This window comes from Scyliorhinus canicula, chromosome 2 (assembly GCF_902713615.1).
Source record: "Scyliorhinus canicula chromosome 2, sScyCan1.1, whole genome shotgun sequence".
In the NCBI taxonomy this organism is placed as follows: domain Eukaryota; kingdom Metazoa; phylum Chordata; class Chondrichthyes; order Carcharhiniformes; family Scyliorhinidae; genus Scyliorhinus; species Scyliorhinus canicula.
The window spans coordinates 8,034,146-8,060,768 of NC_052147.1; the positions used below are offsets into that span (position 1 = coordinate 8,034,146).

General features: G+C 48.3%; 1 protein-coding gene across 2 annotated transcripts in view; it reads left to right on the forward strand.

The window, feature by feature from the left end:
- ccdc88c (coiled-coil domain containing 88C) overlaps nucleotides 1-26,623 on the forward strand; it is a 223,258-nt gene that overhangs the window by 181,371 nt on the left and 15,264 nt on the right. The window contains exons 22-26 of one of the 2 annotated variants that reach the window (XM_038773235.1): nucleotides 1,748-1,934; nucleotides 6,056-6,201; nucleotides 7,847-7,936; nucleotides 12,586-12,812; nucleotides 20,671-20,868. In XM_038773235.1, the coding sequence (XP_038629163.1) occupies nucleotides 1,748-1,934; nucleotides 6,056-6,201; nucleotides 7,847-7,936; nucleotides 12,586-12,812; nucleotides 20,671-20,868 (848 nt within the window). Of the gene's footprint in view, nucleotides 1-1,747; nucleotides 1,935-6,055; nucleotides 6,202-7,846; nucleotides 7,937-12,585; nucleotides 12,813-14,313; nucleotides 14,657-20,670; nucleotides 20,869-26,623 lie in introns of those variants that run through there. The other variant, XM_038773242.1, reaches the window with a different exon arrangement.

Below are 26,623 nucleotides of genomic sequence, written 5' to 3' on the forward strand. Positions count from 1 at the left end.
AGGTATACACTTCCCATTCTACTACCGGAGCTGAATGTAGGCCAGACTGAAGAAAGGTGCCTACAACAACCCCAGGTGGAACTGGATACAAACATAGAAATAAGAGCAGAAACAGGCCGTTCAGCCCCTCAAGCTTGCTCCGCCATTCGATAAGATCATGGCTGATCTGTTTGTATTTTGGATTCCACATTCCAATCTAACCCGATAACCTCTGATTTCCTTGCCTAACATGCATCTTAAAAATATTCAATGACCTTCATGCCTCTTCCACCAGCGTCTGAGGCAGAGTTCCAAAGTTGCACAACCCCCAGAGAAAGAAATTCTCCTCATCTCTGCCCCAAAAGGGCAATTCCTAATTTAAAAACTTTGCTCCTATTTCTGGAGTTGCCCACGAGAGGAAACATCCTTATCCCGTCTATCTTGTCAGCAACGTTCAGAATCTCATATACTTCATCAAGTTACCCCCCCCTCACTCTTCAAAACTCCAGTGGAAACAAGCTCAGTCCGTCCAACCTTTATTCATAAGACAACCTGGTCATTCCAGGTATCAATCTGAGGAAAGCACGGGGACTTGGGTTCAATTCTTGCCTTCGGTGACTGTGTGGAGTTTGCACGTTCTCCCCATGTCTGATGGGTTTCCCCCGGGTGCTCCAGTTTCCTCCCAAAGATGTGCGGGTTAGGTGATTGGTGTTTTTGGAGTGTCAGTGTGGGCTCGATGGGCCGAATGTCCTCCTTCTGTACTGTACAGATTCTAATAAACCTCCTCCTTAATAAGGAGACCATAACTGCACGCAGTGTTTGAGATATGTTCTCACCAATGTCCTGTATAATTGAAGCATAACATCATTTTATGTTCAATTCCTCTCATAATAAAGTATTCCATTAGCCGCCTTAATTACTACAGAGGAACAATACAAAATAGCACAGAAAATAGGTGTAGCAGTAGACCTTGAGGTTGCTTCTCTGTTCAATAAGAATGGTTAGTCTTCTGTCTGAACCCCACTTTGCTGCCCTCTCGCCCATATCCTTTGATTCCCTTAGTTCCCCATGACTGTATCATTCTTCAATATTCTCAGTGACTGAGCATGCACATTCTCTGGGGTAGAGAATGCCAAAGATTCCCAATCCTCTTGAGAGAAGAGATTTTTAACCATGGCCCTAACTCTCATCCCAGTGCTAAATGGCTGCCCTCTGATCCTGAGGCTCTGATCCCTGCTTCTGCATTCTCCAGGCAGGCGGAAACAGGCTCTCATCTGTCAAAGCTGGCTAAGAATTTGATCTGTTTTAACTGAATGACCGAGCAGGCTCATAGAATCCCTACAGTGCAGAAGGAGGCCATTTGGCCCATCGAGTCTGTACTGACCCTCTGAAAGAGCAATTTACCTCTGGCCTCTCCCCCGCCTTATCCTAGCAACACTCTGCCTTGACCTCAACATCTCTATACACTAAGGGGTAATTTATCATGGCCAATCCACCTTACCTGAACATCTTTGGACTGTGGGAGGAAACCGGAGCACCCGGAGGAATCCCACGCAGATATGGGGAGAAACTGCAAACTCCACACGGACAGTCACCCGAGGCTGAAATTTAACCCAGGTCCCTGGTACTGTGAGGTGGCAGTGCTAACCACAGTGTCACCATGCCACCCTAGGGGCCCTTTGGCCTACCCCTACAATGGCTTCTTGTCATCTTACCAAAGAGAAGTCTTTTGATGCTGTTGATTCATACAACGTAACCTGTGTTTTAGGTTGAGATCGATGAATGCACAGTTGAAAGTGGAGTACGATGGACTGCAGACCCACACCAAGGAGTTCAAGAGCACCCTGAACACCACAGAATTGGAACTGGCGAGGTGGCAAGCAGAATACCACAGCTTAAAAGAGCAGCACCAAATTCTGGATATCTCACACACCAAAATGGACAATCACTGTGAGGTACTGGTGGAAGCTTTTTTTTTAAAAAAGGGCTTTTCATTAATGTATAAACTCAAGGTCATTTAAAATTCTGTTACCTGAGTCCGAACTCGCACAGATTCACATTAACCCCACCACCCTTGTAATCGCTGGGCAAAGCTGGCCCCTGGCTGGGCAACGCCACATTGAAAGATTCTCATCTTTTGTTTTACTATCCTTCCCTACCCTCACCCCTCCTTATCCCTGTGACCTCTTCTAGCCTCACAGCTCTGTTATTGTCGGGGCTGTGGTTGCTCACAATGTTTTTATCGTCATTGGTCAGCTTGGAAGATGTTGGTTGTCTTGCTCTTAGCAAGATAACTGGCCGGAAGCACTAATCCTTTTTAACCATCTGCAGGATTACAAAGCCCGAGGACAGAGCCACTGCTCTTCTCTCAGATTCTCCTCCTCCTCTCCTGACTCACTCGTTATTACAAAGCTGCTTCCCCATATCCTCAGTGGCTATTGTTAGAGTTAACCCTTAATTCTGCAACAACTCTCTGAGACCTCTGCGCTCCTCTGTATCTGGTCTGTTGAGAATTCCCAGTTACTGTGGCTGTGCCTTTAGCTCCCTCAGCTCTGGAACTCTTTTCCTGCACCTCTCTACCTCTCTACCTGCCTCTTATCTTCTAACAGGCACCTCATAATCTTGACCAAATTGTGGGTATCTGTTCCAATATTTGTTTATTGATTTGGTGTCAAATTTTGTTTTGTAATTGTCCAGTGAACCGGCCTGGACTACGTCACTATGTTGAAGGTGCTGTATAATTATACGTTGCAGTTTTAAGGAAAACCCATTGCCAGAGGCCCACCCATCGATCCTCCGCTCCCAACCGGCCGAGTTCCCGACGCCGTGGTTCTAACCACCTATTGCCGTTCGGAAAGCTCGCGTGGCGACTGCGGTCTGGGGCTGCGGCCGCCCTGGTGGGGACGGGGGGATGGGCGGCTGGGGGACCGATTGGGCTGGTCTGATCTTCGGGCACGCTGCCTCAGTGGTCCGAGTTCGCCGTGGCACTCGGCTTGGCCGCTGGAGGCTGCCGCTGTGCGTATGCGCGGACTCAAAACCGGAAGTGCGGGGGCCCCTACCCGCAGCTAAAGCTTTGTGAATCACTCTGGGTCCCTGCTAGCCCCCTGCAGGTGAGTGAATCAACTTATCCTTTTTTTAGGAAACCCAGGAGTGAAACGCCAGCATTTGTACGCCGGCGTGGGGCCGTAGCCCTTTGGGAGAAACCAGCTCACAGAGTGCCCTTTGAAATCTCCCATTTTGGGGAACTGGATTAATAGTATAAGAGGGTAGCACGATAGCACAAGTGGATAGCACTGTGGCCTACAGCGACAGGGTCCCAGGTTCGATTCCTGGCTTGGGTCACTGTCTGTGCGGAGTCTGCACGTTCTCCCCATGTCTGCGTGGGTTTTCTCCGGGTGCTCCGGTTTCCTCCCACAGTCCAAAGATGTGCAGGTTAGGTGGGTTGGCCATCATAAATTGCCCTTAGTGTCCAAAAAGGTTAGGAGGGGTTATTGGGTTACGGGGATAGGGTGGATGTGAGGGTTTAAGTGGGTCGGTGCAGACTCGATGGGCCGAATAGCCTCCTTCTGCACTGTATGTTCTATGTAAGGAGAGATAGGAGACTCATACAAAACGATGAATACATTCTCTTAAGATAAAAGCAAATTACTGCAGCTCCCGGAATCTGAAACAAAAATGGAAAATAGTGGACAATCTCAGCAGGCCTGACAGTATCTGTGCAGAGAGAACAGAGCTAACGGTTCGAGTCTGGATGACTTTTTGTCAAATACATGTATGTTCTTGTTTGGCCTTCATTGTCTATGGTGTTTGGTAGGGTTCTGGTGGGTATGTAGGTGACTGCTGTGGTCAATATGTGCCGTTAAGGACATGAACATGGCAGCGTCACCTGTATCGTGTGACTTCAACAACTTAAAATTTATAGTACCTTTAAAGCAGCAAAACGTCCCTAGTGTGTGTCGCTGGGTGAGTGAGGATAAAACTATCCCTTGCAATCTCAATTCATGTTTTACTTAAGGGCAATTATCAGCAATTCTGCAGGTTGCAGTGATCTGTGTTTGTGATTCCGCAATGTCTGTGTCTGTGATTCCACGGCGTCTGTGATTCCGCAGCGTCTGTGTCTGTGATTCCGCAGCGTCTGTGTCTGTGATTCCTGCTCAACCTGCATAACCTGCTCAACATTTCCTCATAAGGCCATCCCAGGAATCAGCCCAGTGACCCGACTCTGAACTGCCTCCAATGCAAGGATATCCCTTCTTAAGTAAGGAGACCAAAAGTGTACACAGTGGCCCCAGTGCTATCTCACCTGCACTATTGTAGCAAGTCTTGCCTGCTTTTATACTCCACCCCTATTGTAATAAAGTCAACATTCCAGCATGAACCCTTCCAAAAGTTCCGACTGAATCTGTTCCTGCCGTCCTCTCCGGCAGCGTGTTCCAGACTGTTACAACTCACTGTGTTTAAAAAATAACATCTCCCCATCTTAAATTTACTCCCCCTGGTTACCAACTCTCCTGCCAGTGGAAACTGGTCTCTCCTGACCAACACCATCAGAATCATTCATAATTTTGAACCTCGATTAAATCTTCCCTGAACCTCAGGAGAGCAACCCAAGTTTCTCCAACCACATAGCTGAACTTCTCCATCCCAATACCTTTCCAGTAAATCTGGATCGGAGCTAGCAACAGTTCTATGTTTATAAATCCAAGTGTGTTTTACCCCTTAAATGGTTCCTATGGTGTCACTCGTTTACCTTGCATTGTGCAGTGGTGAGCGGACTGGGGAAATCCATGGTACAAATGAGAAAGAATTGTTTTGTCGAATGTACAGCACAGGAATAGGTCATTCACTTATTCACAACTGGTCTCTGCTGTTGCTGATGTTCCACATGATACTCCTCCCACCCTACTTAATTTCTTCTGTTATTGTCTCCCTCGTGTTTCTCTTTAACACTGAGGAGGGACGTGTTGCCGAAGCTTTTCATTTCGCACTCATCAGGGCAAATGCAAGAATGCCAAATTTCAAACAATCTCAACAATTTCTACTACAGGAGGAAAGGGTGCTGATTCGTTGGCAAGTCATCTCTGGTCGAGGTGTGGCCATGGAGAAAGCAATGGGGAACAATAGGCTCCCCAAACTTCTGGTTAGTTCAAAACAAGCACAATGCTTGAAAATATTCCTTTTCTCCTGCAGTATAAATTGTTGTGATCATTTGAAATTTAGAATTCTTGTGTTTGTCTGATGATTGCCGGAAGAAAAACTTTGGCAACACGTCTCTCTTTTCAGCAACATTCAAGCTCTGCACTACCAAGCCATCTTGCTTCTCCTCCAATGTATCTATGTAATTCTTCTCAACTGTTCTGCAAACTCCAATTTCTCATAGAACATAGAGCAGTACAGCACAGAACAGGCCCTTCGGCCCTCAATGTTGCGCCGAGCCATGATCACCCTACTCAAACCCACGCATCCACCCTACACCCATAACCAACGACTCCCCCCCCCTAACCTTACTTTTTAGGACACCATGGGCAATTTAGCATGGCCAATCCACCTAACCCGCACATCTTTGGACTGTGGGAGGAAACCGGAGCATCCGGAGGAAACCCACGCACACACGGGGAGGACGTGCAGACTCCGCACAGACAGTAACCCAGCCGGGAATCGAACCTGGGACCCTGGAGCTGTGAAGCATTTATGCTAACCACTATGCTACCGTGCTGCCCCTAACGTTGTTTTTTTTTTAAATTTAGATTACCCAATTATTTTTTCCAATTAAGGGGCAATTTAGTGTGGCCAATCCACCTACTCTGCACATTTTTGGGTTGTGGGGGCGAAACCCACGCAGACACGGGGAGAATGTGCAAACTCCATACGGACAGTGACCCAGAGCTGGGATCAAACCTGGGACCTCAGCGCCGTGAGGCAACTGTGCTAACCACTAGGCCACCGTGCTGCCTCGTTTTTGTTGAGTGTCTTTCAGTGTCTGCTGGAGCTGTCCGTTTTACCATTGGCGCGCTCAGTCGAAACAATCCCACCTGCCGATCCTCACTCTGTTCTTTTTGTTTCTCTTTCACGAAAGCTTCTGACGCAGCTGAAGGGAAACCTGGAGGAAGAGAACCATTATTTGCTGGGTCAGGTTCAGATGTTGAACCAGCAAAACCAAAACCTGCTCGAGCAGTCCATGGAGAGCAAGGAACACTACCACGAGGAACAGAAGCAGTATATGTGAGTGAGGAGCTGCATAGCCAATGGACAATAGTGATGGCCCTTCTGCCCATCTCTACTGTGATAGATTACAGCTACAAAGGCCCTGTGCTGCCACCTTCACACATTTGTTCTCTGAAGGCTCGACGGGGTAGATGCTGAGGGGTTGTATCCCCAGCCGGATAGTCTGGGACAAGGGATCAGAGCCCCAGGATAAGGAACTTTGAGAAATTTCTCCATGCAGGGGATTTTTGGATTATCCTCACTCAGCACTGTCTATGCCGATTTGTTCAAGACTGAATCTGTGGGTACTAGAGATTTGGGGATACAGTGGGATTTGAGTTGTAGGAAATTGGCCATTACTGACTGGACAGGCGCAAGGGCCCATTTGGTCCTTTTCTGCTCCTATTTCTTGTGTTTTGTTTGCGTGTAATGAGAGTCACTGGGCAGGATTTTGTGGCTGTTCGTGCCGGCGGGATTTTCCTGTCCTGCCGATGACACGTGGATCCCGCCGACGTCTTGGAATTGGTGATGAACAATTAGAGTTATTTCATTCCACAACGTTGGGTTTTGCTAGCTTCCTGCAAACTCATTTCAAATATAATGGTGCTGAGATCAGGTTGGATTTTCTCTCGTGCTCTTTTTCTGGTTTGAGCTCTTGGTCAGTTTCACCTTCCGTTCCCTTGTCAGTTTCACCTTCCGTTCCCTTGTGTTTAAATTGGGATTTAACTTTGGGATGTTAGTCATTCACAATGAAGGGGGTCCTTCAAAGTCAAATCAGCAACTTCAGCTCAACATGGTCCAATTACATAACAATCGGGGGGCAGGAATCCTGGCTGATGTTTGTTGTCTTCTTCATGAACACGAGCACATCCATACACAGATAAATGCATGGAGACGCGCGCACACGTGCCCACACATGCGCACGTGCCCACACATGCGCACGTACCCACACATGCGCACGTACCCACACATGCGCACGTACCCACACATGCACACGTACCCACACATGCGCAGGCACAGACAACAGCCCCGGTTGTGAATCTTGGAATTCTCTAACTAAGGGTTGTGGGCGCTCCATCTTTAAAGATTTTTAAGACTGGGATAGGCAGATTTTCAGACTCTCGGGGAATTGAGGGATATGGGAGGCAGGTGGGAAATGGAGTTGAGGCTTCAAATCGGCCAAAATCATATTGAATGGCGGAGCAGGATTGTTGTGCAGAATGGCCGCCGCCTCCTCCAATTTCCTATGGTCTTGTGTTCGACAACGCCGTGGTATTATACATGGCAGTACCATCACCTCCAATTTCCTCGCCATGTCCCAGAGCATCCCAATTGGGACATATACCTGCTGTTCCCTTACTGGCACTGGGTGCAATTCCTAGGTCTCCTTCCCTTGCAGCTTCACCACATTGAGGGTAGTGGATTCAAGTAGAATCTCGGGGCAATTAGAAATGGGCAAGGATGCCCACACCGCAATAATCAATGAAAGTAAATTTGTATCCGTAACCCCTCATTCAGATCTGATATATAACTTTCTGAAATCTTTCTGAAAACAAACAGGTCGGCGCAACATCGAGGGCCGAAGGGCCCGTACTGCGCTGTAGTGTTCTGTTCTATGAAATCCAGTACTGATCAGGCTTCTTGTTTTCATTTTCTTCCTTAGAGACAAGTTAAATTCCCTTCGAAGGCAGAAAGAGAAATTGGAAGAGAAAATAATGGACCAGTACAAATTCTACGAACCAACTCCTAAAAGGTACTGTCTCTTTGCAAATTAAACCCTCATTGCATCAGTTTTTAGTTAACTGCATATACCACTTGGGATATTTCATTCACTGCTTCCAACTCAGAAGGTAGAAACAAAACCATCTTGTGTACAAAGTGGTCGCTGAATTGTGCAAGTCCTATACAGAGAGTGACATAGAAAACACAGCAGACAAACAGGCCATTCAGCCCAAAGCGGCTATTCTGGTGGTTATGCCCCTGTGTGAGCTCCCCTCCACCGCACCCACTTCATCAAACTTTATTAACACATCATCCTCCTCCTCTTTCCCTGCATTCTTGTCACCTTAGATGAATCTCTCGTGTTCACCTAAACTATTCCAGGTGGTAGCAAGTTCAATATCCTAACCATAGTTAGTGAACGAAATTGCACCTGAATTCCTCATTGGATTTATTAGCGATGACCTTGTATTTATCGACTCTTGTTTTCAAATATCTGCAAGTGGAAGCATTTTCTTTACTTTCATACCCTATGAAGTCCCTCAATAATTGTAAAGACATTTATTAGGCCATCACTCTTCTTGAAGAATTTGTAAGAATGTACAGTGCACCGTTAGAACTCTGTACCACTGTACATTGCACTGTTAGCATTCTGTACCCCACTGTGCGGTGCACCGTCAGCACTCTGTACCACTGTACAGTGCACTGTTAGCATTCTGTACCCCACTGTGCGGTGCACCGTCAGCACTCTGTACCACTGTGCGGTGCACCGTCAGCACTCTGTACCACTGTGCGGTGCACTGTTAGCATTCTGTACCCCACTGTGCGGTGCACCGTCAGCACTCTGTACCACTGTGCGGTGCACCGTCAGCACTCTGTACCCCACTGTGCAGTGCACCGTCAGCACTCTGTGCCACTGTGCGGTGCACCGTCAGCACTCTGTGCCACTGTGCGGTGCACCGTCAGCACTCTGTGCCACTGTGCGGTGCACCGTCAGCACTCTGTGCCACTGTGCGATGCACCGTCAGCACTCTGTACCACTGTGCGGTGCACCGTCAGCACTCTGTACCACTGTGCGGTGCACCGTCAGCACTCTGTACCACTGTGCGGTGCACCGTCAGCACTCTGTACCACTGTGCGGTGCACCGTCAGCACTCTGTGCCACTGTGCGGTGCACCGTCAGCACTCTGTGCCACTGTGCGGTGCACCGTCAGCACTCTGTGCCACTGTGCGGTGCACCGTCAGCACTCTGTGCCACACTGTGCGGTGCACCGTCAGCACTCTGTGCCCCACTGTGCGGTGCACCGTCAGCACTCTGTGCCCCACTGTGCGGTGCACCGTCAGCACTCTGTGCCCCACTGTGCGGTGCACCGTCAGCACTCTGTGCCCCACTGTGCGGTGCACCGTCAGCACTCTGTGCCCCACTCTGCGGTGCACCGTCAGCCTCTGTGCCCCACTGTGCGGTGCACCGTCAGCACTCTGTGCCCCACTGTGCGGTGCACCGTCAGCACTCTGTGCGCCACTGTGCGGTGCACCGTCAGCACTCTGTACCCCACTGTGCGATGCACCGTCAGCACTCTGTACCACTGTGCGATGCACCGTCAGCACTCTGTGCCCCACTGTGCGGTGCACCGTCAGCACTCTGTGCCCCACTGTGCGGTGCACCGTCAGCACTCTGTGCCACTGTGCGGTGCACCGTCAGCACTCTGTACCCCACTGTGCGGTGCACCGTCGGCACTCTGTGCCACTGTGCGGTGCACCGTCGGCACTCTGTGCCCCACTGTGCGGTGCACCGTCGGCACTCTGTACCCCACTGTGCGGTGCACCGTCGGCACTCTGTGCCACTGTGCGGTGCACCGTCGGCACTCTGTGCCACTGTGCGGTGCACCGTCGGCACTCTGTGCCACTGTGCGGTGCACCGTCGGCACTCTGTGCCACTGTGCGGTGCACCGTCCGCACTCTGTGCCACTGTGCGGTGCACCGCCAGCACTCTGTGCCACTGTGCGGTGCACCGCCAGCACTCTGTGCCACTGTGCGGTGCACCGCCAGCACTCTGTGCCACTGTGCGGTGCACCGCCAGCACTCTGTGCCACTACAGGTAGAAATGCAAAAACAACTCTTTTGACCTTGAGAAAAAACATCTACTTATGATGAAGCTTTTTGACAAAGTCAGTGAGAATTCCCTGTGGCCTGGTTATTTTTTTGAAGGACATATTAGTCAAGTATTTACATCTCAGTCTGAACCCAGCAGCTCCATGTTGGTGTTTATCCTCCACATTGCCCTCCTGCCACCCCACTTCTTTCTAAACTTAATGGCATTACCTTCGTGCCTGCATCATGTATATATCCTCTGCTTCCTCTATGCTATTTACCTTGAGCAGTGCTTGTGGTAGTGAGTTCCACATTCTACTCTCTGGTTTAAGAGGTTTCTTTTGAATTCCTTATTGGTTTTTTTCGATGACTATCTTATATTTATGCTCCTGAGTTCTGCTTTCCTCGGAAATCTGCACTTCCCCGATCAAACCCTTTAATAACCTCCAGAGACCTTCACCTGTTTATCCCTCGGCTTTCTCTTTCCTGCAGAAAAGTCATCTTAAATCTTTGCTGTAACTATAATCCCTCCGTTACTGTATCAGTTAAGTGCTTTTTGCAAGTTCTGCAGTACATCTATCTCTTTTTTTTGGTGTATGAAGTCCAGAGCTGTGGAAAATACTCTGTTAGAAACATAGAAAATAGGAGCAGGAGGAGTCTACTTGAACCCTTCGCGCTCGCTCTAACATTTATCATGACCTTCTCTTGTCATCCAACTCTGTAACCTGTTCCCGCTTTTCCCCCATACCCTTTGATCCCTTTAGCCCCAAGGGCTATGGGCGGGATTCTCTGTCGGCTGACGTAGAAATCGTGAAACACGATTGGGTGGAGAATAGGTTCAACGATAAAAGCACAGCCGGCGCCAATTTGACGCCAAATTGCAATTTGACGTCACTTCGACAACACCGTCAATGCAGTCCAGAACGCATATACAGTGGACACCATTTGCATGTCATTAGCGGGCCTGACCCGGTATTCGCCGGGGCCTCCGCGATGCTCCATCTCCAATGGGGTGAGTTCCGGATGACGAGTTTCACTTGTGCTTTTAAAAATCATGAAAACAGAGTGGTGACTGCTGAGGGAGAGAAGGGGTACAGAAGGTGTTCATCATCGCCATAGTTTGCTAACCGTTGTACCATTGGCTGGGGGGCTTCGGCCGGTGGGGGGGGGGGGGGGGGGGGGGAGATGTGGGGTCAGCGTGGACAGGCACTGACCACCATTACCGCAACTGGGAAGGCAGCCATGCCGCTGTGCACGCCGCTAACAGCCCACTTAGAGCAGTGTGTCGTATAGGTGTGTCACCCCCAGGCCACCCCGCCCGAGGTGCCTTCTGGCCCCAGCCAATACATCATCTTGTGTGTGGGGGGAGTGTAATGTGTACGTGCAGTTTTTAATTGGCTGGAAGGCGCTTTGGAATACTGCAAAAGGCACAATATAAATGTAATTTTCAAAATTAATTTACGGGATGTGGGCGTGACTGGTTAGGCCAGTATTTATTGCCCATCCCCAGCCACAATAATACTGTGGCTAAGCACGGTGGCACAGTGGTTTGCACTGCGGCCTCACGGCGGCGAGGTCCCAGGTTCGATCCCAGCTCTGGGCCACTGTCCGTGTCGAGTTTGCACATTCTCCCCGTGTTTGCGTGGGTCTCACCCCCACAACCCAAAGATGTTGCAGGGTAGGTGGCTTTGCCTCACTAAATTGCCCCTTAATTGGAAAAAATGAATTGGGTACTCTAAATTTCTTTTTAAATAAATAAATACTGTGGCTATAAGAGAAGGTCAGACGCTGGCGATTCTGAGGCAAGTAACACATCTCTTGACTCCCCAAAGCCTGACCACCATCTCCAAGACACAAGTCAGGAATGTGACTTTTTTTTTTAATTCACTTATGGAATGTGGGCATCACTGGTTAGCCCAGCCTACCCCTAACTGCCCTTGAGAAGGTGGTGGTGAGCTGCCTTCTTGAACCGCCGCAGTCCATGTGGTGTAGGTACACCCACAGTGCTGTTCGGATTGGAGTTCCAGGAATTTGCTCCCAGGACAGTGATTGAATACGCTCGCTCCACTTGTCTGAATGAGTGCAGCTCCATCAACTCTGAAGAAGCTCAACACCATTCAAGACAAAGCAGCCCTGCCTGATTGCCGCCCCATCCACCAACTTAAACATTCACTGACTCAAAATGGAAGGAGTGTCCACAATCTACAGAATGAACTGTAGCAACTCTCCTGGGCTCCTTAGGCAGCACCTTCCAAACCTGCGACCTCGACCATCTAGAAGGACAAGGCAGCAATTCACCACATGCAAGTTCTCCTCAAGCTACGCACCATTCAGACTTGCAAATATATCGCCGTTCCTTCACTTTCCCTGGGTCAACTCTACCCCTAACAGCACGAGGGGTGTACCTACATCGCATGGACTGCAGCAGTTCAAGAAGGCAACTCGCCACCACCTTCTCGAGGGCAATTAGGGATGGGCAATAGACGCTGGTCTAGACAGCAACGCCCATATCCTGAGAGCAGATAAATTAAAAAAGAAGTACTATTCACATTGCGACGGTCATTCAAAACTGTTAACTGTTCTTTTTCACAGAAAGAGTAACTGGGTGGCTGCAAAGGCCCTTGTGAAATTTATGAAACCCAGGAAGGAGAATGCCAAGGAGCGGCAGAAACTTGTGCCCGAGAGCCAAGTTCACCAACTGGAGTCGACAGAAGTGGCAGCAGCATTGCCTCCTTCTCTGGCACAGAGAGCGAGTCTTGACAACTCCTCGCTGGGATCCAATTCATTAGAGGAAAATGGCCTGAGCCCAACCAGTAAAGGTAAAGACAGCCGGGGGAAGTAAACACTTAGAGAGTCTAATCCAAAGCAGTCCAGCCATCTGAATTGGCCAGACCTAGAAGTTGTTGGCCTGGAGCTGTTTCATTGGCCTGTGCTCACTTGCCTCTCAAACCTTTTGGATTGTTGATTAGTTCGACTTCTCGGAGTTTCAGGGACTGAGCCAATCTATTGAGGTGGTGTGTGATTTATGAGGAGAACTTACCTGATTAGTCATCTTCAGCTCAGACTTAACCGTCCATGTTTGACTTGTTTTGGAATGCGATCATTGATTACTTTTGTTTGTCTCCCAGGGCTTTAAGAGTCAGCTGTGTAATGTGGGACTGAAGAGCAGGTAGAGGATGTGCAAAAGTTCACTCTCCAGAAGAAAATGAACCATGCAGTTGAGTTTTTGTGAGGTGTTGGTGACTTGCTTGGTGGTTTTTGGCTGGTCCAATAATTGTTAGATTAGTGAACATGTCTTCACAGAATAGTGAGTATTTCTGCAGAATATTCTGTTGGCATGTGAGACGGATGGTGTTCATTCACTGTGAGAGGAATAGACTTGACAGCTAATGGCTTGTGCTTATTCGACATTTTTCTAATTTATCCAACACTGTGACACGGTGCCTCACAGCGCCAGGCACCCGGTTTCAATCCAGCCTCGGGTGACTGTCTTTGTGGGGTTTGCACTTTCCCCCCCCCGACGTGTGTGTGTGTGTTTCCTCCGGGTGCTCCATTTTCCTCCTACAGTCCAAAGATGTGCAGGTTGGGTGGATTGGCCATGATAAATTGTCCCTTTGTGACCTAAAAGATTAGGTGGGGTTACTGTGTTACGGCGATAGGCATGGTGCTCTTTCAGAGGGTCAGCAGAGACTTGATGGGCCGAATGGCCCCTTCTGCACTGTAGTGATTCAATGATTCTATTATATGATTCTATGATCCACTGGACTATTGTGAATATAAGGTGTGAGCCTTTCTGCTGTAATTGATAATAAGGCAACAACCCTTCACTCATACCTGTTGTTAGAAAGTGGTTTAACTGTGGGTGTCAGCTGTGGCTCAATAATTACACTTTCTCATCAGTTAGTCAGAAGGTTGTGGGTTGGAAATGCCACTCCGGGAACCAAGAGCATGTATTCCAGCCTGGCGCTCTGTACTTACATCCGGAAATATTGACAAATGTCCAAATTTTAACCTTCTCTGTAATAATGCAGAGGTGCTGAGGAATACATTCCTTAGGAATTAATATTTTTGAATAATCTACACTTTTCTCCCCACTGTTGCAGAAATGATGAACTGAATCCTGTTTTTCTTTCTGTGGTGATTCTAACTTTGTGCGCCCGTTAACCTTGGTGGTGGGGAGTGAGCGCTCTTTAATTGCATGTACTTTGGTTTACATTGTGTTTTATTTTTAATGTTTCATCTCTCTCTCCCTTTTTTTATTCTCTCTCTGCTCCCCCAAATCTTGGGGTGGTGTTTTCTCCTTTCTGATTTTCCATTAAGTGCCCACCCGGAAAAGGTTTACATTTCTGAAGAGAAAGAGCAAAGAGAAGCTCAAGACCAAATCGACACCGGACAACCCACGCCAAATGCTGTCCCAGCGCCTGCGGTTATGGTCGTCCAGTGACATGTCGGATTCCGTCAACGACTCGTCCCTTCAGCTCCCCGAGTCAGGGATTTCTCCCTCCTCTGCCCGTCATGCCCCACCGTTATCCCTGTCTGTCACATAAATGGACCCTCTGCCGTGACAGACCTCGGGCCATAGTTGCCCCTCACATTGTTGCGATGTTGATTCTGATGCTGATCCGAAATATGTAAACCAATTAAAGTTAATTTTAAAAAAAAAGAAATTGAAAGACTACACCTGAGACACCTGATGTTTTAATGCTGATCCTTTCTCCCATCATTTCTGACTGTTCATCCGTTTAAAAAAAACACAATTTGGGTCTCCAGACACTTCAATCGTAAGTAGTAATGTCCGTCTGTGCTGTTACGCATTCAACTGTAATCTTTTATTCCATTTAAAAAGCCATATTCAAATTCATCCTGTTACCAAAGAAAGTATTGGAAACTCATCCAGTCCCAGTTAAGGAAGTGGGGGTGGGGACATCTTATTTTTAACAGTTTCCTATGATTCGGCATTTTTACTAAACGGTGAAGCCTGTATAAGCGGACACCCCGACTTTGACCAACCAAGCACAATCGCTTACTGCAGGATGGGGGTAACTTGCATCTACAAGAGACACTCCGGGACCACGGGCGCTGACAAATTACAAACGATGGACCACTCTCAGTTGCACCAAACAGAAATCACGGGCCATGCATAACATGGAAAATAGGAGCAGGAAGCTGCCATTCGGCCCTTCGAGCCTGCTCCGCCATTCATAATGATTATGGCTGATCATCCAATTGGATAGCCAGATCCTTCCTCCTTCCCTGCACCCCCCCCCCCCAAATATCTTTTGATCCCTTTGATCCCTTTTGCCCCAAGTGCTATATCTAACTGCTTCTTGAAAATATACACGGCAGTATTCTCTGTTCCTTCATACGGGGGAGGCTTCTCGGGCATTTCTGCAGTGAATGGAGATTTGGCTGAGTGCCAAGATCTCTTCTAGCTGGCAATGGTAGTGAGGCTAACTCTCGAGAGAACCCTGGCCCCAGTTTTTTGGCCCCAACTACTTTCTGTGTTAGTGAATTCCACAAGCCGACCACTCTTTGGGTGAAGACATTTCTCCTCATCTCAGTCCTAAATGATTCCTCCCCCCTCGTATCCTCAGACCGTAACCCCTTGTTTTGATCTCCTCACCATCTGGAACGTCCTTCTTGCACTTCCCCTGTCTAGTCCTGTTATCGGTTTCTGTGAGTCCACCCCCTCATTCTTCTGAACTCCTGCGAATATAATCCTAACTGACTCAATCTCTCTTCATATGCTGCCATCCCAGGAAAAAATCTGGTAAACCTTCTCTGTACTCCCTCTATAGAAAGAACATCCCATCCTCAGATAAGGAGACTATAACTGCACACAATATTCCAGGCGTGGCCTCACCAGGGCCCTGCATAGTTGCAGCAAAACATCCATAATGTTGAATCCACTCGCAGTGAAAGCCGCCTTTAACGACTGCTTCACCTGCATGCTCACCTTTAGCGATTCGTGTACCAGGCCACCCAGGACTCATTACACATTCCCCTCTCCTAACCTGTGACCATTCAGATGATAATCTGCCTTCCCATTTTTGCTACCAAAGTAGATAAACTTACATTTATTGAAATCATACTGTATCAGCCATGCATTTGCTCACACACTCAGCTTGTCCAAATCACACTGAAGCATCTCTGCATCCTCCTCACAGCTCACCCTCCCACCCAGATTTGTGTCATCTGCAAATTTGAAGATATTACATTTAGTTCCCTCATCTAAATCATTAATATATATTGTGAACAGCTGGGGTCCCTGCACCGATCCCTGGGGTAGCCCACTAGTCACTGCCTGCCATTTGGATAAAGATCTTGTTTCCTGTCTGCCAACCAGTCCAAAGACATGCAGGTTAGGTGGTTTGGCCATGATAAATTGCCCTTGGTATCTAAAACATTTAGGAGGGGTTATGGGGATAGGGTGGAAATGAGGGCTTAAGTGGGTCGGTGCAGACTCGATGGGCCGAATGGCCTCCTACTGAACTGTATGTTCTATGTAACCAGTTTTCTATCCATCTCAATACACTATCCCTAATCCTATACACTTTAATTTTACACACTAATCTCTCATGTGGGTCTACAAAGCTTTCTGAAAGTCCAAAGAAACCACATCCACTGGCTCCCCTTCATCAACTCTACTTGTTACATTTTCGAAGAATTCCAGTAGATTCCCCTTTATAAATCCGTGCTGACTTTGTCTGATCCTGCAACTGTTTTCCAAGTGCTCTGATATAAATTTTCCCCACTTCCAACATCAGGCTGACTGGTCTATAATTCCCTGTTTTCTCTCTGTGTCCCTTTTTAAATAGTGGGGTTACATTAGCTACCCTCCAATCTGCAGGAACTGTTCCAGAGTCTATAGAATCTTGGTAGATGACCACCAATGCATCCACTATTTCTAGGGCCACTTCTTTAAGTACTCTGGGATTTATTGGCCTTCAGTCCCATCAATTTCCCCAATAGCATTTCTCTACCAATACCGATCTCCTTCAGTTCCTCCCTCTCACTAAACATTTCTGAAATGTTATTTGTGCTCTCCTTTGTGAAGGCAGAACCACAGTGTGTATTTAGTTGGTCAGCCATTTCTTTGTTCCCCATTATAAATTCCCATGTTTCTCCTTGTACGAAGGAAATTACTTTGCTGCAATGGGGAACTTTTTACCCAGCATGCATAGTGGCAGAGAAATGGCTCTATCTCTGGAATGGAATGCTTTGGAAAGGTCCTGACCTAGGTTTAGAGTGGGTATCTCTGTACTCCCCATTGGACTGTAAAAATTCTCTTGACATAAAGGATTGTTTGGATAATGAGGCCACCTGCAGAGAAAAAAGACAACTGATGCATTCCCTAAAATCTCCGTGACTTACAGGCTTCATTGTATGTGAGTAATTCAGACTGTTGCTTCAGCTTAAACATTTGTTTATCGGTGATCAGCTGCTGTGCGATGAATGTTGCCCCCTAAAGCTGCCTGCCTGTGCCCTCCTTTCTTCAACCCCCTTCAGCGGGTTGTGTGTGCGCCTCGGGATTGTCCCCCGTCTCCCTTGCCTACCCCATCAGTCTGCTGCTTCCGTCGTGCCCTACTCCGCTTTCCCTACTACCCCTGTATAGCTTTACTTTCTTTCCAGCAGGTCACCAAACAGCCTGTCGTTCAGTGTTTGACTCCCCACTCAAGCTGGTTGGGGAGAATTTTAATTAAATGCTGCCAACCTTTTTGTTGCTGCTTTATGTATTTGGTGACGATTTAGTGGTGTGGCGGGGATCTAGTGGACAGGACAGTTCCATGTGGGAAGTAGCCAGTTCCAGACCTCCAAAAGATCAATGCTGCAATGGAGCATCACTAGCATGGCTGACATTTATTGTCCATCCCGAGTGCTAATGAGCAACTACCTTCAACTACACCAGCCTATGTGGTGAAGGTACTCCTGCATTGTCGTTGGAGAGGGAGTTCCAGGAATTTAACTCCGTTGTCAAAGTCAGGATGGTGTGTGTGGCTGAGAGAGGAACATGGAGGTAGTGATGTTCCCTTGCAAATGCTACACTAGTAGTTCTTGGTGATGGAGGTCGTGGGTATTTCAGGACACATTGTGCCTTCTAGCCATTTTCTATTAAGGGTTCAATATTCTGTGAGCTTCCCCAATGAGTTTAATGAGCAGCTCAAGAACGTCCCAGCTTCAGAACGAGGCCTGTACTGAGTTAGATCTCTATCAAGTTATTATTTGGGTAAGCAGCATTGGTTAGCACTGCTGCCTCACGACGCCCAGGACCCGGGTTCGATCCAGGTCCCGGGTCACTGTCCGTGTGGAGTTTGCACATTCTCCCCGTGTCTGCGTGGGTCTCACCCCCACAACGCAAAAGATGTGCAGGGTAGGTGGATTGGCCACACTAAATTGCCCCTTGGGGGGAAAAAAAAAAGAATTGGGTACTCTAAATTTTAAAAAAGTTATTGGGCGGGATTCTCTCTTCTGGGGATGAGATCCCTATGTCCGCCAGAAAACGAGCAGGAATCACTCCTGACTTTTTCCTAGAAAGTCCAGGGTGATTCTCCGTCCTTAAGGTGGCCAGCAGGGCCCCGCAGTGTGCCCCGCAGCTCCGGCAGCCGGCGGGGCCCTGCAGTTACACCAGCGCAGCCAGCATCCCATTGACTGACAGCAAGACTTTGCTGCAACCTCCCCATGGTTAACCAGGATAATACTGATTCTCATTGGCTGAGGACTTATCGAAACAAATAGCTACTTGAGAGCAAGTGACCAGCACCATTGGGATTGTACAATAGTCAATAGAAGGAAGGTGCGAAAGCTTATTTATCCTTACTCCCTGGATCTTTAGTAATGCAAGTGCCTGTCTTGTTGACTCTGCTCACAGCTCTCAGTCCTCGTGTTATTCTGAGTATTGCTAATTGTTCGCAGTAGCTGAACTGGGCTCCAGAAGGATTATTACCCACCTTAGATTGTTTATTTTTGAAATGGAAAATGATTTCAAATCGAGGCCTTATCTGATTGCAAGGATGGTGTTGATCAATTTCAATAATTTATAAATCTAGCATCTGTCATAGCATTCCCAGTATTTATATATCCTTACATCCACATTTATAATCATAATTTCCAATGTAAGCAGATCGGGCTGTCAATAAACCCCAATACCACTGGAGGCACAATAGTATGAGTTTACATGGGTTGTTCATGTTATAAATGTGGGTTTAGGAATTTGTAATGAGTATTCAGACATAAGATATATAATATATACAGAAAACTATTAGGGTTTATGCCTGCATGTCGGCCTCCAATCACACTCCATCTTTCACCTGAAGGGCAATGTTTTCTAGGCTGGCTGCGGAAACTAGTGTGTTTCCACCACACTTTAAAACCTTCCAGTGATGAGAAATGTAGATATCTAAATGGCATTTTTTATTTAGTTGTACTAACCAAACACCAGAGGGTTTATTTTTCTCCTGTGGGCTAAGCTGCTGCCCTGTAGCGACACCAGTAGGTGACGCTGTAGTCCATTTCACCCGTTGAAACCTTCATAACGATCTGCTCTGTGAAATGAACAGGATTTCGAAACCGTTGAGCAACGTTTCTCCACACATAGTTCTTTTGGTTTTCTGTCCGCTCTCCTGGAGCTGACTCGCCTCACTGTAGCTTGCCAACCGAGAATGCCAGCAGGCTACTCAATCGTTGAATCATCGCCTCCAGACTGACCCTGCTCTCTCCAAACCTTCCAATGTGCATTTTCTGGCCAGACTTACCTTCGACAAACTGGCTGTTTATTTTTGCTCTCTTCCTATAGCTAATGGATACTGAGCTCAGTAATTTTTTAAAAATATCATGCCCCACTCCCCATCCCAGAACGGTGCAATAGAGGATTCTGGCAGCCTGAGAGAAATGCAGGGGCTTCTGGAAATGTGCAGGGTCACTCAGTAGCTGAAAAAGATGTTTCGGATAATAATCCAATGATCATAAATGGGCCACTTGTAACTGGGCTTGGCCGTTCAGGTCAGATATATTTTGGGAGGTGTCATCACATTAACTCTTGCCTCCAACTGCCCCACTCCCACACTCATGCCATTGGTCACCCATCGTCATGGCGCCCTGCCTTCCTATAGCCAATGAGGTAGCAAGCAGACTCTTCACATTATCCAGTTGGGTGATTCTTGGTCTTTGGCCAAGCAGCCTTTCCCTGAACATCTCCAATGGTTTTCTAGCTGATGAACAAAGGTATCCAAAATGTCACCTTTTAAAAGACCATTTTTTGTTTTATTGCCTCCTCTGATTTTTCTCCTCACTCTGTCGTCTTGGAGATTAATCACCAATTCCTGGCGGCTCCAGGGCAATTCTGCAGAGTTGACGACCCTTATCCGTACTGAAACCCTGTCTTTCTGATCCGAGCACTGATTGGTTCTTTCATTCTATTCCCTCTTTGAGGCTGCTCACTGGAAAGTATTTGCTGTTGGTTACTCGATTACATTGCCCCCTTGCCCCTGTGAGCCCCACTTGGTACTGTAACGCCTCTATTAATTACTGAAAAGCCAAGCATTTGGAGCCTAGTTCAGCTGCTGAGTTTGTGCTTCAAGGTTTTTGTCACCCGTTACTCCTTGTGGCATCGAGCACCCGTTTCGGTTACGATCAGGGGAATAATAATTGTGCTTGGCTCTTGCATCTTTTTTCTTCTAGTCGCCAGTGATGGGCAGAAGCAGAGAGAGCTCTTGGGGAGTGCAGGCCATTCCAAGACCCCAAGTCCAGAGGGCACCGCTGCGACTCAACGCCGTCGTGTTGAGCTAGGAGCCATGGCGTATTCCACCTCTGCCATCCACCTCACCGCCTCAAACTCCACCCCCACGTTCAGCTGCAGACGACCAGTCCAAACCAAAGGTACGGGTTTCATAGAGTTTCCAGAAACATGCCCTTCAGTCCAACCGGTCTTTGCTGGTATTTACACCCAATACGAGTCTCCTCCTACCCTACTTAATCTCACCCTATCACCGTATCCTTCTCTTCCGCACTCTGTCATATGAAGTACATCTGTTATTACCTCAACCACTCTCTAATCACCCTCTCTGGCTAAAGACGTTTCTCCTAAATTTCCTTTTTTTTTAAGTTATTCATATTTATGGCATGTTGTCTTTTAAATTCCCCGCAATTCTACCCTTCCATTTTCTGGAGAAAAGAGCCTCAGCCTGTTTAATCATTCATAATGGGCACAGCCACTCTGTTCTGATATCCACCTTATAAATGTTATTATGCACCTTCTCTCATCACTTGTTAGAAATTGGAGTGTTGAAGAGCTTTTGGTCCAGGAAATCGTTCTGGTACTGACAATCTTGGCATAAAACGTATCTTTAGTATACACTGTTGTCTGATGGAAATCGCTGACTAGACCACTGGTTAGGCCACAGTGACACCAGGTTGCGGTTTGGTTGAAAGTGATACACGCGATATAGGTAAATGCACTTTGCTCCGTTATGTGTGCTTAACAAACCTACCACGCCATTCACTAACCAAGGAAGGAGAACATTCACAGGAGGGGAAAAACACTCAAAATCTGCTTTTCCTTTTAGCGTTCAACTAACAAATGTGCAAAAAGGTTAATGTTCACCAACATTGGTACAAAATCAGATTGTCGGGGTATTCATCTCATTGGCAATTGTGGAGCTTGCTGTGTACATATTGACTGACTCATTTCCTCACATTACAGCATTAACAATGCTTCAGAAGGCAATTGGCTTTCAAATGCTTCGAGCTGGAAAGGGTTTTGGAAACATAAGCTCTCCACGAGTGTGTGCCATGTGAATATGTATACTGAGATCACAGCCCCAAAGACAAGTGACCACTGCTTACTTTTTATTTATGAACCAGAAATACAATCAGCCACATTTGGATTACCAGTTTAGTCCCTTGTGACTACTAGCAATAGTACTGGACAACACCGGGTTAGTTTATCTCCAGTAGCAGTAGGGACATTGTATCTGCGTCAGAGTCCTGCGTCATGGGTGGGGGGCGGGGGGGTGGAGAGAGTAGGGAATGTGGTAATGTCAGTTGATAACATGCTAAAAAGATTGCACAGCTTCAAGACATTTGTTCTATATCATCATTTATTGAAGTGCCATTAATTATAAAAATATTTTTCTGGTCAAAGGGTGAATACTTGGGACATACTTATGGACGCACAGTTGCAGCATTATTGACCTAGAATCAGCTCCCTCAGAATGTTGCTAAGAAACTTCGGAATGAAAAGAGTGGGTAGAGAGGTTGTTCCTCCTCTCTGTCACACTCATGTTCTTGATTGAAGCATGAAGGGGAGAGAATGTCAGTGAGATTGTACACTTTTTAAATTCATCCATGGGATGTGAAAGTCCCTGGCAAACCCTAATTGCCCTTGAGTGAGTGGTGGTCATCTCACCTTTTTAAACCACTGGTGTCACGTTTGTCAGGATCCCGGACCTTGACTCGCACCAGTTGGTTATGGGGGGTGACTTCAACACGGTCCTGGATCCGAGAATGGACTGGTCGTGTTCTAGGTCAGGGAAAGTATCAGCAATGGTGAAAGAGCTGCGGGGGTTCATGGAGCACATAGGAAGGGTTGATCCGTGGAGATTCGAGAGGCCAAGGAGCAAGGAATATTCATTCTACTCATGTGCACAAGGCATACTCCAGGATAGATTTCTTTGTACTGGATAAAACACTGTTAGCGGGGGTGGAGAACACAGAGTACTTGGCAATTGAGGTGTCAGACCACACACCAGATTGGATAGACCTGCGGATAAGCCCAGGAATGTCCCAGCGCCCGCAGAGGAGATTAGATGCAGGGCTGTTAGCGGACGACGAGATTTGTCAGCGAGTGAGGGAGACGATTCGGTGGTCTATAAAGAACGACGACACTGGAGAGACCGCGGCTGGGGTGGTGTGGAAGGCATTGAAGGTGGTTATTAGAGGGGAACGTATTTCGATTCGGGCCCATAGGGAGAAGACTGAACGGGCGGAGCTGGACAGGTTGGTAGCAGAAATCTTGCAGGTGGACAGGAGATAAGCAGAGTCTCTGAAGGAGGAGCTCCTGAAGGAGCATCAGAGACTCCAAATGGAGTTTGAGCTCCTTTCCACAGGTAAGGCAGAGGGACAGCTGAGGAGGGTAAAAGGAGATTTATATGAATATGAGGAGAAGGCTAGCAGGATGCTGGCGCATCAGCTGAGGAAGCAGGAGGCAGCAAGAGAAATAGGGAAATAAAGGATATGAAGAGGAAGGTAGTGATGGACCCAGTGGAGGTTAACGACGAGTTCTGTGAATTCCATAGTCGACTATATGAGTCTAAACTCCTGGCAGGCGAAGGGGGTATGAATCCTGGAGAGGCTAGGGGCAGTATTCTCCGCTAAGGCCAAAAATCGCGGAGGCCGTCGTGAACTCGGCCGTGGTTCATGACGGCCTCGAGGCCCGCTCCCCACACCTAATTCACCCCCACCCGGGGGGGCTAGGAGCGGGCCCCCGTCATTCCCGGCCGCGACCTCGGACGCCAGAAGTGACGCGCGAACGGCGCTTTTCATGATGTCATGCGCGGGTTCCCGGTTCCAACCAGCGCATGCGCGGATGACATCACCGCGCAGACGGCACGAACCCGCGCATGCGCGGTGCCGTCTTTCTCCACCACGGCCCGGCAAGACGTGGCGGCTTGATCTTGCCGGGCGGCGGAGGGGAAAGAGTGGGCACCGATCGTGGGCCTGTCCCCTCCCGAGCACAGTCGCGGTGCTCCCGTCCAAATCGGGCCCTGGATGCCCCAAACAGGCATCTGGTGCCCGTTTCACGAATGCAGCGACCAGGTGTGGTTGCTGCCGTGGTGAAATGGGCGTGAAGGGTCAGCCCATCGGGCTTGGCGAATCGCCGTGAAAAACGGCGAGCGGCGATTTTTTCGAGGGGGGGGGCGGGAGAATCGCCGGGGGGGCGTAAAAAATGTCGGGACACCCTCCCACGATTCTCCCAGGCCACGTGGGGAGCGGAGAATTCCGCCCTAGAGTTCTCAAAGGTAGATCAGGAGATGGTGGAAGTCGTGGATGGCTCAATTGGGCTCGGGGAGGTGATAGACAGATTGGGGCGGGCAGTCGGGCAAGGCCCCAGGTCCTGATGGACTCCCAGTGGAATTTTATAAAATGTTTTCTGGGTTATTGGGGCTGCTTCCCCAACGCTATCACAGGTAGTGGGGGAGGGGTCGGTTTGGGAGCGAGTGGAAGCGGCATCCTGCAAGGGTACGAGTTTGGAGGCTTTACTAACGGCGCCTCTGCCGTTCTCGCCGGCTCGGTACTCCACAAGCCCTGTGGTGGTGGCAGCCCTAAGGGTGTGGGGGCAATGGAGTCAGCACATGTGATTGGACAAGGCGTCAGTGTGGTCACCCATTTGTGACAACCACCGTGTCATGATATGCAACCAATGAACACTCAGAATAGGACACAACCAATGGGCAGTCAGGACACTCAGAGGTGGCATCACCACAAGGGGGCATGACATAAACACTATAAAAGGGATGAGGCACTCCCACCCTGCCTTTTTCCACAGACAGGTATCTCGCGAGTTAGACAGGGTTGATCAGCAGCATCACACCCCAGCACGTGGCTTAGAGCAAGCTGGTACAGTTAGACTGAGTTACTACAGTTAGATTAGCAGAGAGTCTAACTCATTTGAGAATTGTGTTAATAGTTCAATAAACACGTTGAACTAATTTCAGAGTCTGGAGCAACCTTTAATTAAGACTGCATCAAGTAGTAGCCTGTGTTATCCGAAGCAGCAGAACACAACACATCGGTTTGCCCTGGGGGGGCTGGATGGGGCTTTAAGAGATGGCAGTGGGTAGGGATTGAGAGTTTTGGGGACCTATTCATCCAGGAGGGCTTTCGGACCTGGGAGGCACTAGCGGAGGTGTTTCAGTTGCCGGGTGGGTGCGGAACTTGGTACGGAGGCAAGTTCCAAACTTTCCTCGCCTGCCTCCCAAGTGGACTACAGGACAAGGTGATGTCAAAAGCAGGGGTTGGAGAGGGAAGGATTTCGGAGATATACAAGGAGTTGATGGAGTGGGAAGGGGCCCCTATCAGAGAGGTGAAGAGGAAGTGGGAAGAGGAGTTGGGAGGAGAGCTGGAAATTGAACTGTGGGAAAAAGCCTTGAAGAGCGTCAATTTATCCTCGTCGTGTGCCAGACTTGGCTTGATCCAGTTCAAGGTGGTCCACAGGGCCCACATGACACTAGCCCGGATGAGCAGATTCTTTGAGGAGGTGGAGGACAGATGTGGGCAGTGTGGGGGTAGCCTGGCGAACCATGTACATATGTTTTGGGCATGTCCGAAGTTGAGGGATTCTTGCAGGGATTTGCGACGCTATGTCAGAAGTCCTGGAAGGGAGGGTAACTCAGAGTCCAGAACTGGCGATATTTGGGATATTGAAAGATCCGGGGGGGGGGTGGGGGGGGGAAAGAGAGATTTTGCTGCAGATTCAATTATGATCTGGGGACCCGGGTTTAAATGCCACAATGGCAGGTGATGAAATTTAAACTCTATGAAATATCTGGAATTAAAAGTCTAATCATGACCATGAAACCATTGTCAATTGTCATAAAAACCCACCCGGTTCACTAATGTCCTGTAGGGAAGAAAATCTACTACCCTCTCCTGGTCTACATGTGACTCCAGATCCACAGCAATGTGGTTGACTTTTAAATGCCCTCTGAAATGGCCTCGCAAGCCACTCGGTTTTATTCAGCCGCTACAAAAACACGAAAAAGGAATGAAACTGGAGGACTGCCCGCCATCAACCAACGCACCAGAAACGACAGAAACCAGCTTTGTGTCAAAGTTGGGAGAGCTGTTTCACAAGACTGGTTAAGCAACAGCCTGACGTAGTCATACTCACAGAATCGTACCTTACAGACAATGTCCCAGACACCACTATCACCATTCGTGGGTATGTCCTGTCTCACCAGCAGGACAGACCCAGCAGAGGTAGCAGCACAGTGTCATACGGGAGGGAGTCCTCAACACTGACTTTGGGCCCCATGAAGTCTCATGGCTTCAGGTTAAACATGGGCAAGGAAACTTCCAGCTGATTACCATGTACCGGCCACCATCAGCTGATGATTCAGTACTCCTCCATGTTGAACACCACTTGGAGGAAACACTGAGGGTGGCAAAGGCACAGATTATGCACTGGGTGGGGGACTTCAGTGTCCATCACCAAGAGTGGCTCGGTAATGCCACCACAGACCGAGCTGGCCGGGTCATAAAGGACATAGCTGCTAGACTGGGACTGCAGCAGGTGGTGAGGGAACCAACAAGAGGGAAAAACATATTTCACCTCATTCTCATCACCCTGCCTGCTGTAGATGCATCTATCCATGATTATATAAGTAGAAGTGACCACCGCACCATCCTTATGGAGACACAGTCCCGTCTTCATATTGAGATACCCTCCATCGTGTTGTGTGGCACTACCACCGTGCTAAATGGGATAGACTTCAAACATATCTCGCAACTCAAGAAGAGCATCCATGAGGTGTTGTGGGCCATCAGCAGCAGCAGAATTGTATTCATCCACAATCTGCAACCTCATGGACCAGCATATCCCCCACACTACCATTACCACCAAGCCAGGGGATCA